Source organism: Branchiostoma lanceolatum, chromosome 3 (assembly GCF_035083965.1).
Source record: "Branchiostoma lanceolatum isolate klBraLanc5 chromosome 3, klBraLanc5.hap2, whole genome shotgun sequence".
NCBI lineage: Eukaryota > Metazoa > Chordata > Leptocardii > Amphioxiformes > Branchiostomatidae > Branchiostoma > Branchiostoma lanceolatum.
The window spans coordinates 11,695,442-11,711,592 of NC_089724.1; the positions used below are offsets into that span (position 1 = coordinate 11,695,442).

At 40.9% G+C, this 16,151-nt stretch overlaps 1 protein-coding gene across 11 annotated transcripts in view; it reads left to right on the forward strand.

The window, feature by feature from the left end:
• The first annotated feature begins 1,513 nt into the window (after nt 1-1,513).
• The window catches only part of LOC136430276 (serine/threonine-protein kinase BRSK2-like), a 36,318-nt gene continuing 21,680 nt past the window's right edge, over nt 1,514-16,151 (forward strand). For 4 of the 11 annotated variants that reach the window (XM_066420735.1, XM_066420734.1, XM_066420736.1 and 1 more), the window contains exon 1: nt 1,514-1,939. In XM_066420735.1, the coding sequence (XP_066276832.1) occupies nt 1,873-1,939 (67 nt within the window). In that variant the 5' untranslated portion in view covers nt 1,514-1,872. The remainder of the gene's footprint in view (nt 1,940-16,151) is intronic. The other 7 variants (XM_066420739.1, XM_066420738.1, XM_066420740.1 and 4 more) reach the window with 3 other exon arrangements.

Sequence of the window (16,151 nt, forward strand, 5' to 3'; positions counted from 1 at the left end):
CACACGCACTGCCCCCTATCTGTAGTAGGTTTACGTGCAGCTACATACTGAATATGATATGGCTGTTGCTTATATGCTTATACATAGAGATAAGTTAAGGCATGGCTCACGGTTGCTCATATGGGAGAGGATGACTTTGGATGCTATAATTCACCTTTGCAAAGAAGGTTATAATTATGTCATGAAATTTAGTATGCCTTAAGGTCTTGGGCTAATTGAAATGATTAACCTTTTCACCCGTACCCCCTCGCTTAGAAAGCGGGGATAATGAATTCATATGAATTGTGCTTATAAGAAACGTATTTGCGTGTCTATTGAGCAAAGGCAGCATAAACTCATCAGTGAATGATGGGGACTTCATATTTGTGAGAAAAGCAACTTACGTAGAAGAGAGAATCTTAAGTCATATATTATGCAATTCGGTGATTTTCATCGTTACAGATGATATTTCTTGGCGAAGGTATGGGGTCGCCGAACTGTAGTTTAAATAAAGAATTTATATTTATGCTAAGAAAAGACCGAGACATTTACCTGGTTCAGCTTCGCTACAATATATGATTTTCTTTTGTGTGGGCGAATCCATTGATTTTATTCCCACCAGCACTAGTAGCGATTGAAATAAGACCGCACATATATTCTGCTGATTCAGTTCAAGTAGCATTCCTATCAAAACATGCATTTGTTGTAGGAGCTAAAGCATTGGAGTCTAAAGCACAAGCTTTTCAGATAGAAAACGCTACTGAATAAGTGCACTTATGTGTTTCTGCTTTTCGTAATAAACTAGGAAAAATAATAGATACAGAAACAAGAACGCAGACACCATGAACTACGTCACCGTTTTGTCACACCTTCGAAAATGTTTTCATACTATAGTTGATGTAAATTACAAGGGAACGTAGCCGGAATGGGTTTTACGTAATATCATCATGACCACGTGTATACCCGGAAAGAAGTACGCGCCGGAAATTCGCGCTCCTCTGCTAGATGTTTTTCTTAAATTGAATTTCATCTAGTATCTAATTTATTCTTTTGAATTATCAATTTTTGAATCCCAAAAATAACACTATTCCAACTGAATGAAAAAAAACCCATAACATCGGCCATATGAAGAGCTATGCCGATCGCACTGACCCTCGCACCATGAACATTTCTTATCACAGCTCTTTTCACTCCACACACAACGACGCAAAAGTGGAGGGTCCTTGAAAAATTGAAGGACCTCGGGGAGAAAATACTTGACCATGCAAATTTTTTGAATCTTAATAATTGATATGAACGTTTCGCTTGAATATAAATGTGTTGTACCTCACGAGACTATCTAAATCTTCTGAGTTTGTTTTAGACTAGAGCGCTTTTGTTCTTGACACTCTGGTAAACACATTATTTCCCTTAGCACGCCCACTGCCAACGTCCTCGTCCATTCAATGGCATTACCGCGGCAGTTACTAATATTAGCACGGGAAACAGACAAACATATATACACATTGACCCACATTCCGCATGTGTCTTGCATGCATGGTTGTCCCGCAGACATTGCGTGAGTGTTCCTTATTTCTTGTGGTTTTATTATTTCTCTCAAGTCCCACATCACGGCGGACATAATTTTATCGACCTAATTCAATATTAATGCTGAAATGGGGCGGCAGTGTCCCGGATGTGACATCTGGATATTGCAAATGGCGAGTCCAGAGATGGGAAGCCGGATGGTGGAAGGGCCACGGTGTAACTGTATCCACGGCGCTCCCGGAAAAATGTCCAGACGGGAATGATGTTCGCCCTGACGTTCCAGGAACGATGGTCCCGCTTGTCTAGCCGGTTCTACGTGGATTTTTGAGGGGACGCTTGTGTACGGGGGGATTTTCGGCGGTGAAGATGTCGGGGGAACACCAAATGGTGGGACCTTACCGGCTGGAAAAAACACTGGGGAAAGGGCAGACGGGTGAGTACACAGGCTCGACTGTTTTGTCTCTTTAATTATTTCCGGGAATCCGGGCTATGGATCGCGTGGCCTCTGTTTGTACTAGGATGTCATCTCTGACGTTTTGTTTACGCAATGAAGTGGATTTGAAAGGATGAGGATTGTCTTGGCTCTTCGTTACGCGCCACTGAGCTCTCCTTCCCCGCTAGCCGCTAGTATAACTCATCTTTTGACCAGTGTGCTGATCTATACTCCAATAGAACGGGCTGAAATCGTGGCGCGATCGGCTACAATCAAGGAAGGACAATTCTTGTTGGCAATTGACCCCGTTGTGTTTTTGTACCGCCCAGTATGTAGCTTTATTGTGCTAGTGTGCTATAACAGGCAGGTGGTGTAGTGGGGATCACAGTGGGGTGTACACCCCTCATGGACCATTATGTAATCACTTTTGTCCAGACAGGCAAACACGTAGCACTCTGGTCATTCTTTGTATTTTTTACTTTTTTTTAAAGCAGACTTTATAACCACCTTTTCAATGCATCTATCTCATAACTGTTAGTAACACCTCTAACAGATAACATCATTTGATTACATCACATTAACAAAGCAACATCTAATTGATAATCTAGCTTATACTAAAGTTATAGTAAGCCTTTTCCACATTTGCCAAGTTATCATCATTTCGGCAGATGCAAAACTGTACGATTTTGCCATATAGCTTTTTTCTCAGATATCCCTGTTCCACAGTCCTTTCTCATTCAGCCCAATGTACCGACATCCCTCTACTGAGATTCCAGCTGTCCCATAGGATTTGTTCAAGTTGAGAAACATGTACTTGTCCCTCTGCATAAGTTCATGGATCATTGGCACCAAAGAGGCCTGACCACTTCTTGAGGCTTTAGTGTAATCCTAGCCACTCCCTCCTAGTCCATTGTTCAATTATAGCAGTGAACAAGTGCTTATCCACTGACCTACATCTGGTAATAGCAAGAGACATGACAAAGGAAGCTTAGACCCCGTTCACACTCATTTTTTTCAATCGCGATTGAAGTATAATCGCGATTGTTCGATCCGATCGCGATTGAACGCAAAGAAACTTTTGCGTTCACACTGCTTTTCGCCAAGTGGATTAAAGTACGCCGTGATCAGATCGCATTTGAAGCACGATTGAAGCATGCTATCGGCGATCATCTGGTAAATGTTGTTGTTGTCCTTGTTTTGTGTCTATTTTTCCGCTAGACATTGTCACTTGGTGCGGTAAATGTCCCTCTTTCGGTGACATTTCCCCAGTTTCGCCTGCACCTCCTCTCTCCCCCAGATTGCGATGAGGACACTGGTCTCCTCATCGCGCCATCTGCCTCCAGCTGAAGTTGCTGACGGAGTTTTATTCTTCTTCTTGGGCATTGTTGACGATGAAAAGTTGTTGTTGTTGTAAGAGAGCGATCTGACGTGCGGCTTGGGTTTGTTTTCCCGCGCGATGCGAACTATGACCCCACGTACCCGCATGTATGACCTCCCACCCCCGGAACCAGCCGAAATCTCCGCCGATCGCGATGGAATGAATCGTAGTTGTGTTCACACTCAAAATTTGATAGGATTGGATTGGATCCGATCACGATTAATCCAATCAAACTACCTCCGGAGGTAGTTACAATCCAATCGCGATTGGATCGTTTTGGATCGTTCCAATCGCGATTGGGAGCGTTCACACTGAAAAAATCAATCGCGATCGGATCGATTCAATCGCGATTATACTTCAATCGCGATTGAAAAAAATGAGTGTGAACGGGGTCTTACTCTTAGTCAGAGGTGAGGGGGGAATGTTTGAAATTGTAATCTCTAAGCAGACGTTGGGATTGAAAATAGTGACCTTTTGTAGCTGTCCTGTTTGTCTCCTCAGATAATGGGGTGTCGGAAAATGTTGCCATTTTCCATTGCATCATATCTGCTTGGAGATTACGAATGCGACCCTTGGGTGGAGGTGGGGGGTGACAAAGATTTCAGAATCTATAGTCTGCTCGCTGTGTCAGGTCTTGAGTACATGAGGCAATAGAACAGTGGATTGTACATTTATGTGTTGATATTATGTTCCTAAGTTGATATATGAATGATGTTCATCAGATACAGATCTAGAGTTTTGTAGGAAATACAGTTGGAAGATAAGTTGAATTGAATTGTAGGATGAGCAACCAAACTTTCAGTGGTGAGATCAGATGTATGATAGTGAAACACCAGAGGCGAGTAGCATCGATCCTGGCTCCCGGGGATCGAACCCGGGCCTGCCAGTGCACAGACCTCACGCACTAACCGCTAGGCTAAAAGGTCCAGACCAGTTAGACTGGTCAGTTAGTGGCGCTTGAAGTTGAACCCTACTGTTACACTATCTCCTTCTTTCCTTTTTAAGATTTGTCCTCGAATCTCCAACTTCCATGTCCGATATCCCTGTGCGGCACATTTTGCCATTACTCACAGGGCTTATACCTACCAGTTACTGTAATATACCTTCAATAGCAGTCTACCAATGCGCATTTGGACCCCTAGTGAAGTAACTGATTACATACTGAAGGTAACGTTGTAAAGGCAGGCTGTGGTGTTTCCCAACACCATTGGTTTCCGGGTCTTAATGTATAACAATAGTTGTCTCTATTGATACCTGGTAATGGTTACTACCGTGGGGAAACCATTATTGACAACACTGGTGCCCCAGGTGCACCTATTGTCCCTCCACAGAAATCAATACAAGGCCACTCCAATAAAATAACTTGCTGTTTGGACAAAATAAACAATCCAGTATGGTGAACTATGAGAACTAGAAGTCATAAATGCCAATGTTAATTTGCCACTTTCAGAAAATAACTGCAATTTTCTTGATTTCGGTTTTCAGGTTGATCTTTCAATTCATGATTATAGAAGTTGTAAAGGCAGAAGTTTGAGCGGTATGACCCAAAATTGAGAAATGCTGCTACTACATGCTTCTCCATGTGTGGCAGGGTCCTTGGGTACTCACCCCCACGGGACTGGCAATTCTAAATGAACATGTTGGTTGACGAAGCTGCTGTAACAAGAAATTCTTTGTAATACCAGCTACACTGAAGTTACAGCCGAGCTTTGTCAAAGCATCTCTGTTACTGTTAATAGCCCATTTTGAAGTTGGCTCTGTGGTCCATTCTGTGCTTTCTTTAACCAGAACTGTAGCACCACATAAATGTGATTAATCACAACTCCCCAAGCCCCCTTATCAGGCCCACAGCTGGCTTTCACCTGCTGCTGTTTCTAACCAAGGCTGCCTTTGGACCATTGACTTCCTGCTGCATTTGGATAAACCAACAAATCTAAGGCTTCTTGGACTGGCATCAAACTGGAATTGAAATTTTGATGTTAATCTTGTCAGGTAAAAACAATTCAGCATACAGGTTGAAAAGAATTGCATGACACATTGGATCCATTGTAAATATGATTAGTGCGTTATCTATGATTTCAGAAATTAAAACATTGATTGAACTTGTAGGATGGTGATGACTTACTGGTCAAGAATTTCAGTGTGCAATTTATATTATGAATATGAGAATAACACATTCTACATTTTTCTACGAGTACGACTGTATTGGACACCAAGAGTAGCACATTAGCCTACACCTTAGTATAATGCTTTGAAAAATGTATGTTTGAATTTGTCAGTTTTATTGAGAAGGTGCTAACAGTGGCTTAAGGTTAATGGCAAGCAATGTCGTACTGTGGTCTTCCTTGTTCTAACTTCTACTGAGCTGTAGATACCAGTATCACATCTATTGTGATATACTGTATCATGGTTAAAATTTAGATTTTTTTTATGAGGCAGGAATACTTTGCAGAATACTTACTTTTAGATCCAGTCTTGCATTGTTTTCTCTTTAATTTCTGTATCATGACAACAATGCACATTGCTTTTACAGTATTTTATCAGTCTTTTATATTGTAAGTTTTTCCATGTACAGTCAAACCTGCCTAGGCGACCACCTTTTCAACGCGACCACCTGGCCATGGCGACCGCTTTTTCTCGGTCCCGAAAATTTTCCCCATAGGCACCAGCATTAAGCTGCCTGCCCAAGGGGACCACCCGTCCAACGCGACCGCGACCGCCACGAATTGGGACCATACAGGTCACAATCCCTGCCCATGGCGGCCGCCTAATTTTCAAGCGTGTGGTGACATCAGATCATTTTGCTGTCGGATTTCACGGAAATGTTTTCAAGACTTTGAAGTACAAAAATATATGGAATAGCAATGTTATAGCATCGATTCCTCCATGAAGTGTTTTGATAAAACGTTCCCCCTATAAACATTGTAAAGACAAATGTTTGTGATGTTGTTGTGCCTATCGCCGTAATCTTAATATAGTTTACCGCAAACTCAGTTCGGTTTAAACTCAATTTTCAAAACAAATACGTAGTGCATGGCGTCAAAAAGTTAGATTTCACAGAAATTACTATCTATTTCTTGTATTTTCAACAAAAATGTGTCTGTGTCTTACTAAATTCCGCCGAAAAATGACCTCGCGGCCGGCAAAACATCGGGCGAGAAATGTTGTTCCTTGGTCCCGACGCCATCTTGGATTTGGCGCGACCCGGATTTGGCGTACCGCTGACCTTTCTAAAACACGATGCTTTTGTGTATGAACATTTACGAATACTCTAGTTATTGATGAAAATTATTATTCTAATTTTCTTTTTATTTCCAAGAATATTACAAATCTTTATTGGACGCTGTGCGTTCTGCTGCACTGACTTACCTTTCGATGCGGTCGCACAGAGATTGGCGGCGCGGTGCGACGAAATCACACCGTTCCGTTTTCATCTTTAGCTGTCAGATCGAAAACTTTTTGCCCCTTTTATCCAGCTGTCAGCGCCCCAAAAAAGGCTGGGGCCAGCAGGTGTTTTCTACAGATTTATCTTTGGCCTTAAAACTTCGATGATGTGCGTGTGTGTGTGTACTATTTAATGTAACGTGTGAATGGGGGAGGGGGCTGCGAGATCATCGAGGCAACCATTTGCATGTTTTGTAGTCAAAATTATGACGAAAATTTGTACACGATGTAGTGGTATACAATTATTACAACGATAACGGAAAAAGTAATTTTTGTAGGATCTTTCTATCAATGAGAATGGTGGGGGTCATGCTGTCTAAATTCACATAATTTTCCATCCATTTACGTACTGTATTTGAAAACCTCGACCTGGAAACATGTGAGTGGAATCCTTTTCATGGTGACCACCTGTCCATGGCGACCGTTTTTGCTCGGTCCGCCGGCTGGTCGCCTTGGGCAGGTTTGACTGTATTCATGACCATACATGTAGATAATGTCATTACTGTGATCAGCTGGTACCCAGGTCAGAGGTCAGTCTGTCATTGTCTCTGTGCAAAGCTTCAATACACAAGTGATTAAGCTCAATCCTTACCCCAGTATCCTTAGCTAGATTATATTAATGTGTACATGTATTTTGATGCAATGTCCATACTTCATTATTAATGTGCTTATGAAATGTTAGTACTTACCAAATATTTGCTGAGGAAGTATGCCATACACACTGTAGCTATGTGAGTTATGTAAGCTTGCCCTGAAACCCCCCTCATCAAATATCCTTTTATTCATTAGATATTATTCCATCACATACCAAGGGGGATTCAAAACATGCTGAATCCCAGTTCCTTTCAAGGTTGACATATTCTCCTCAATCTCCTGTATGACATTTCTGAGCCCAGTCTAAATCCTCCCATTGGATATGCAAGGTCACTGTCTTTCATTATATTTTACCACACATCTTTTTTTACCACACGCTAGGCCTGCATTTTACAATTGAAGTTGACATATTTCATTGGGCGACTTCTGCTTTAATGATAACCTTCTACATGATGGTTATCCAATCTGCTGGCCCTCCGCTTGAAGGCTATCCCATCTGTCAGGCTTGCATTATATATAAAGTTGAATTTCTGCCATGCTTTGCCGGTGGTGTTGGTAATGCGCAACAGCACGTCTATAGTATCATGTATGACATTTACCAGTGCTAGCAGAGCCTGGTTCGCTCTCATGCCCTTGACTTGTACATGTACTCTGTGTTCCACTATAAGTACAAGCAGAGCAGAACAGAAAACTATCACAGTTACATGTAGCTGCGGCACAATGATGAAAAATAATACATTAGGTTCAGTGCAGGTAGATATCCGAAGTACCAGTATGTACACAACTCCAATATTACCACTGAAATAGACATAGATTATGTATGTGTGTTTTTTGAGATTTAAATTGTCTCAGCAACATGTGCACATGAACCTGGAGGCTGCAATTTTTTGCCATGGAGTAAAGAATACCCAATGGCATACATTTGTCAACTACCAAATTACACTTTCTATGTGGCATAGCAACCACTGTGTGCGACCCAGAATGGAGTGGGTCATTGTCTGTCCCCAACTGAAATGCAAGGTAACTGTAATCCCTTCAAGAATGAGACGGTGACATTCAAGGAAAAAAATACATCATCAATAAGAATTTTATAATTACGATATATCTGATAGCTCATTTCTATTTCCAGGCATTTCAGTCACCCATCTGCACTACCGTAACTGGAAATGTCTATTTGGGATGGGTTCTTACCAATCACATAGGCAGTATATATGTTCTGTATACTATAGTTCTTAGTAACTGTCAAACATCATGTATTCTGATACTCTGTATTACATGTCTTTTTGCAGTACACAAAGCCATACTAGTAGACATTGTCGATTGGTAATATGATTTTTGGCATACGAGGACTACATATATATATAAGTGCTAGTGTATAGGAAGGAATAGCATTAAGGAATCAGGGATGTCATAAAGCTGTATGCTGCTGAAGTGAAAGCATACGACATAGTCAATATTCCAAGGTCTATGAAACAGCTGCAGTTCATATTGTCAAGCAGGTAACAACCATATATCAAACTATAAAAATTCTTCTGAAATTGCCCAAACATGACCAGGTGCACTTTTCTGTTTGGCGGATGTAAGTGTTTGCATTACAGAGTGCTTCAGATACGATGTATGTACAGTAATGTTTGCAAATGTTTTGAAATGAGCATTCATTCTTGGGTAATGTGCTTGTATAAAGACCTCTCTAAACATAAGGTATATTGTACTTTGGTCTTGTGTCAGCAAAGGCCATACAAACTTACTTTAATGAATGGCATTGCTGCACACAAATTGGTTTGGCTTATCCCACAAAATACAACTCAATTTGTAAACATGCAGACATTCTGGTAACTAGGTACAAGTACCTTAAAGCAAGTTAAGTCTTTGGTATGATGACCCAGATGGGGTTCGAACCTGTAACCTCCCAAGTGCAAAGCAAGCACTCCTCTACGCTAGGCTATTGCACCAGTAATGCATAGTTACAGGTTACTGTTGGTACAATTGGAGTCAGTTAGGCAGGTATTTTAGATGTACCAGGTCATGTACAGGGTATCAGTAAGTGTATTGTGGTGTGTTTGCTGTTCTGATTCCTGTTTGCTGGTTTCTTATCTGTTTCCATGCACTGGGACAAAAGCTACTAAAATGAACATTGCTGAGAGAATATTGCAACTGCTTGTTTTGAAGGTATTGCAGATGAATTTCAACGCAGCCCGGAGGGTCATTGGAGAGTGGCCTCAACATTTTTACCATACTGCCATGCTGGGGGTAGCAATATGTAAGAATAAGAAACTGTAGCAAGAAGTAGCAAATAAACATTGCTGAGAAAATATTGCAACTGCTTGTTTTGAAGGTGTAGGCCGTTGGGCGATCTGACCTACGGGAGGGGTGGGACCGAGGGTGATGCCGAATACCCCGTGTTGTATTCTATATTTATAAAAAGCATGATACTTTATCTTTATAAGATACTTGGGCTACTTCTTGCTTATATATAAAATGACCCACAACTATAGGCTAAATTTTGGTTTGCATTGTAGTTTCGGGAGTGGGGACGCCGTCTGCCGTTAAACAATCGCACTCTTTTGTTTCTTGCCATTGTTATGCTTGCAAATTCTGCTTATGTAGCGTAGATGAATCATATTTTACGCCACAATTTCACATAAAATACAGCGGCGAATGCCAGGTGACGCCAGGCCGCCATCTTTGCTGCTCATTAATATGCATGTTTACCGCTTTTTTCTAAGCGCTGATTGGTTCGCGTCACAAAACCTGTGCTCTGATTGGTTGACTGCAAGATTTCATGTGATCAACATGGCGGGAGTTTATCTATTTGGCAGGAGTTTCCCATGTAGTTCGGGCTTATCTGAACAAAATAGATCGCGTATTTAATCCAATATGGTGACGTTAAGATAGTCAGAAAGGTCGGATTGTACTTTGATTAAAATTTTGCAATATAAAGTTGCGATATCGTGAGTGTGTTTGTGTGTCTTGCTCAAAATCATATTCGCCCCCCCCCCCCTCCCCTCCTTCGGGATGTCAATATCGCCAATTTGCGCTGACAAATGGGCTATACAGATATGCGGAATCTACTGTAGCAGATTACAAAAATGTACCAGCTTTTTATAGGACTTTTTAAGTTTTAAGAATCATGGGCATATGCCTGTATCATTACAAAAAATCTCTTATGAAATTTCCCTGCTTCAACCTAAAGCAATCAAACTCAAATTATGCTTTTGGATGATGATGTCTATTATTCCTCTGAAAGGTTTAATGCTTAGTATATCAATATTGCAGTATATTGATTTTGTAACTGCAAAAACTGGGTCTCATTTGACCCTGAGTTGGACTTGACCTTTGATTAGACTTTAAACTTCTGACATGATGACTATCTACTGTAATAGTAGCTCTGCATTACATATGCCAAGCTGTTGTGATACTTTTTTTTATTCCGAACTATATGGCTACTGAAGTCTTTTGAGTCTTATGTAATCAACTTGTGCTAATTCTTTCAATTACATGTCAATTATGATTACATGTAAACTACATCTTGAACCACTAATTATAACACTACCAACATGCACATCAGCATCACCTTACACCATCAACACACATCAGTACCACTGCCATCCCCAACACACATCAGCATCACTCTACACCATCAACATAAACATCAGCACCACTGACAAAGCCAACACACACATCAGTACCACGGACATCCCCAACACACACATCATTATCACTGACATCCCCAACACATATCAGCATCACCCTACGCCATCAGCATAAACATCAGCACCACTTACAAAGCCAACACACACATCAGTACCACTGACATCACCAACACACACATCAGCACCAGTAATGTCACTAACACACACATCAGCACCACTGACATCACCAACACACACATCAGCACCAGTAATGTCACCAAAACACACATCAGTACCACGGATATCCCAACACACACATCAGCACCAATGACATCACCAACACACACATCAGCACCACTGACATCACCAACACACACATCAGCACCAATGACATCACCAACACACACATCAGCACCACGGACATCACCAACACACACATCAGCACCAGTAATGTCACCAACACACACATCAGCACCACGGACATCACCAACACACACATCAGTACCACTGACATCACCAACACACACATCAGTACCACTGACATCACCAACACACACATCAGCACCAATGACATCACCAACACACACATCAGTACCACTTTCTATAATTGCAAATCACCTCTATTAACACCATTTGAAACACTTGACAGCTACATTGACAGATCTAAATATCACATTCAGCAATATAGTGCCAGCGTTGATATAGATTTGCGTACAGTTAATAGTATGATACCATTAACATGCAAAGTGGTATCATTGATACTTGTAGCATCAGCGTGTTTAATACTCAGGCTCATCAGAGATTGTCGTCTCCACACCGACAAAAAAGCTCCGCCCAACTGGAAAGTCTCCAGATGGAGTCGCCCATACCAGTGGAAATATCTCCATTTCCTGCTGATAAAGTGTGGCAATCTAATTACGATGCATTACTTTGTCTTCCCTCCTGATTGATCTGGGTGGAGCTAGGGTTTTGTATGCAGTGACAGACAGATGGGTGCCAGTACAGGGGGCAGGTCTAATCACAGCCTGGAATCACAAGCAGTCCAGCTTTTCTTACTTAATGTGAAGTGAAGAGACCCATGTTTGCCTAGGGACTGAGGAGGTTGTGAACAGCCGGGTTGTTGACTTTTCGCATTAAAGATGCCTAGGACCCCGTTCATACTAAATCGCGCAAATCGCGAAATCGCCCTGAGCCGCATTTCTTCACACCAGGGGTCGAACGAGCGCGAGTTGTAAAATCGCGTCCAACAGCTTGATAAACGGCGGACGCGTTATTCGATTGTCACCACTCTTACTGTTGTGTTCAATGACCTTCTTGTACTTCATCTTGAGTTTTTTTACCTTTAATAGTGCGGCATTACTTCCATGGTTTCGCGTATATGGCCAACTCAGGCAGTCGCCGCTTCAGCGTACACGTTCTGGTTTCGGTGGGATCCCTTGAGTTTCTTCTGAATCCCCACATCCCCGAAGATGGCCATCAGTACATGCGTTTTCGTCATTCCATACGCCAAAATCGCCGCCCGATTCTGACATATTTCCGCCGCATTCGGCGTAATATTCCAACAAGCTAGGAGGTAGATGAACATCGTACAATGAGCGGAAAGACTGAATTTGCAGATGACCCCTTGACCCATGACCGGGTCAATATGCAAAGTAAAGCGCCCAACGCGCATCAAGGCGATTTCGAGCGTTCATACTAAGTCGGAATGCAGGCAAATCGCGAGTAAACCACCTCCGGAGGTGGTTTCGCGGAAAGCGATTTCGGGCGATTTCAAATGCGATTTGGAGCGTTCATACTAAGCCACATTATCGCGATTTGGGCGATTTCGCGATTTACGCGATTTAGTATGAACGGGGTCTAGTTGGGGCAGACCTCTCTGATGTGGTAAATGTGCCATCATTGTGAACTTTCTTGGAGAAGGGATATGTTTGTGTTATGGAAAACTAACTAGTGACTAATTTTTGTTAACACTATGGTGTTGATACCAGATTTTCAGCACATTTGTATGCTATGTTTTGCAGATGTCAGTAGATCATTTTAATGAAGCATCGCCACCAGAAGTTTAGAAAATTTAGCATATCCTTAAATCAAGAACAAGCATTTGAATGATTGATTTACCAGTTTGAGCTCATTATCAACATGCACAAAGGAACATTTCTGCGGCAGGAATGAAGAAACAAGTGCTAGCAATGTTTAACTGCAGAGTACAGTAGATATTGTCCAGGTTTTACTGCCATAGTGTTAATGTTCTGAATCACTAGCAGGTGCTGCATGGATGAACATGATTTCTTTTTGCTGCAGCACCAGACAGTGTGATCACCACTGTTGGTTTATCCGTTAGCATGTTTATGAATATGAGTATGATTTACAACCTGTATCCTGGTGGACCTCGCCCTAAGGAAGAAGTCATGAAACACTGAGCACCTAGCAGCTTCCTGAAACTGCACTTGCTTGCTTACTTGTAAACAGGTCAAACAAGAAAGATGTTGATTATTTTTAGTGATATTCTGTGGACTTCTTGACCCAAGAAAAAAGTATGTACTTAATTTTTTGCTTCCTGACAGCACACTTTAACTTTAAGCTGCAGCTTCCATTCAAGAAGTACATAGATTACAAGCATGTGCACCATGCAGGAGAAATGTTTTTGTTTCCTGACTTGAATCCTTTGAGTTAATGGCTGTTGATAACACCTGAATGTGTCTCTATCTCAATAAACTTAATATACTCAGTGTAATATTTAGCATGTAGCTTTATCAACGATCTAACAATGTGATGTAGGTTAGATTGACATGCTAACAATCAAGAGATGATTATTGACTCGATCATATCCTAACTGATTAATGTGATAATAATCAGCACATGACAGTGACAGGAGTTAATAATCTTTGCAGTGGAGTCATTGCTGTTGTTGTTAGATCCAGAGAGTGAAGATAGTTTGATGTATTCTTATATAGATAATAATTTAGATGTAGGACATGTGTGGTAAGTCCCTAACTGCTCATGTATCACATTTTCTGTAGCAATAATCATGACCATGATACGGATCAGTCAGATTGTCAGAAGATTTCAGAGCTACACATTTGCACCCTCGACAATCGCTGCTGTAATTCAGTTCACATCAGGAGTGGGGGCTGTTGTATTAAGATGTAAATTTCTGTTCGAATGTTGCTTTCCCCTGACAGAAAATCTTTAAAACCAATCAATTCCTCATCTGACAGCAGTGGTTGGGCTGTGACCTCTGTTGTACCCATGGCACCTAGAAACATGTCCAGTGAGGTAACTTTGATAAGAGTTAGTAAGACTGCAGTGTACTTTTTATTGTACACTAAAGTGATAACTATAGTATATAGATCATCTTTCAGAATTCAGTTTCAAGTTACAGTAGCAATGTTATGCAACAGAAAGACTGGAATTCATCACTGTCCAGGACTCGAAATACTGGATGCATGTGCACCTGTGAGCACCCAAAATTAGAGCTGTGCACCTAACTTTTGACTTTGGGTGCACCAGTGCACCTACTAGACATTTTTGTAGGCTATAGGGTAGAGGTCACTGGTACACAAAACATTCTTGAAACTGAAGCATCCGAAAAAGTAATATAACCTTTGTTGTACTTCGATGCATTACTTGTTTGAAATTTTGAAGTTAGTTATAGAACAGATTGGATTTGGTTAAACTTGAATATGTTTTTATGACATTCAGCTTTATTTTATGTGGTGCACCCAAAATTCTTTCTGTGCACCTAATTTTGTTGGTTGGGTGCACCAGTGCACCTATTTTTAAAAACGAATTTCGAGCCCTGCTGTCATTTTTATGACAAGGACTGGGAAAGGATATACAATAATGTAGTATATGTCCAAAAATATGAAGAAAAAAAATTCTTAACTGTCATATTTGAAAAATAACGGGCCGCAATCATGGATTAAGCATGACTTTTGATATTAGTTACCCAAAAGAAACAGAAACCTTGGCCTGTGGTATGCTTAGTGTTATAAGGCCATGTAGTTCTTATAAGCTATGTATCATGATGAAGGTTGTACGTATGACCTAATAGAATGAACTGTCAAACATAATTGAGGAAATCCTTCTGTATGTTGGTTATGGATTGCATATATCTACATCACCACATAACTATGGAATGTTATTGCCAGGAGGGGAAGTGATTAAATGTATCAATCAGATCATTAACAAAGAATACATGGGAACTCAAAGGGAGGATGGTAAGTAGGCTAATCTAACACTTTAATCATAGTATCTCTTTGTATAACTTACCGTCCTACCCCATGGAGGTTCTTTAATTTGGTGTATTAACCACCATGTATAGATTCCTTAGGATATAGTCAGCTTAGCATGTGACATTTATGAGCTGCTGCATCTTCTGTGGGAATTCGTTGAATTAGACAGTGATGAAGCCAGTATCTCCTAAGAAAAAAGTCTGTTGTTCTGATTTTACTGTACTAGATGAGCTGATGCATATTCAACTTTATTTTCCACTTTCAACAGAGAGACAGATGAAGTGGTACCCAATGCAATCTAACAGTTTAGAGACAAACATAATGATATGAAAGATAATGAAATCTTCTGCTTAAATGTGATTTCTTGGCCGCACAACATTTAGCTTTTTCACTTATTACCTTTAGGTTGTGGAACATTCTCTCAATCTTTAGAAATATGAGTGTTGTATCTTGTAACTCTATCATCCTGTGTTTATGGACCTTGACAGCTTTTCCCATGGAATGATTTGAGGAAATTGGGACGTTGTATCCAGCTAATAAAAGTAGATAACATTTATCTGATATGGACAATTTGTCATCACATTGGGTGAGCTGTGATTCATGTGAATGGCTTGCATTGTAGCTGAGGTTATTACATTCTTATGGAATCGTAACTGCCAATATGTTGAAATGTCAATGGATTTACAAGTTTCAGTCAATATTGTAACCAATCTAGTCTATGTTGCCTGTGTGCATACATGCTTTCCATCACTCTAGTCAGAATCGGTACAGAGGTCAATGTCAACGTAGAAACCTCAGTATTATCCAAAAAGTGCTTAGGTCCTGAACCTTTTTCTGGTTGTATGGATTTTCTCTGGACCATAACAAGATTCTTAGTGATCTGCACCAGGTGGTGTTTGATTTTGGTTGATCGTGTTTGTTGCCTTAAG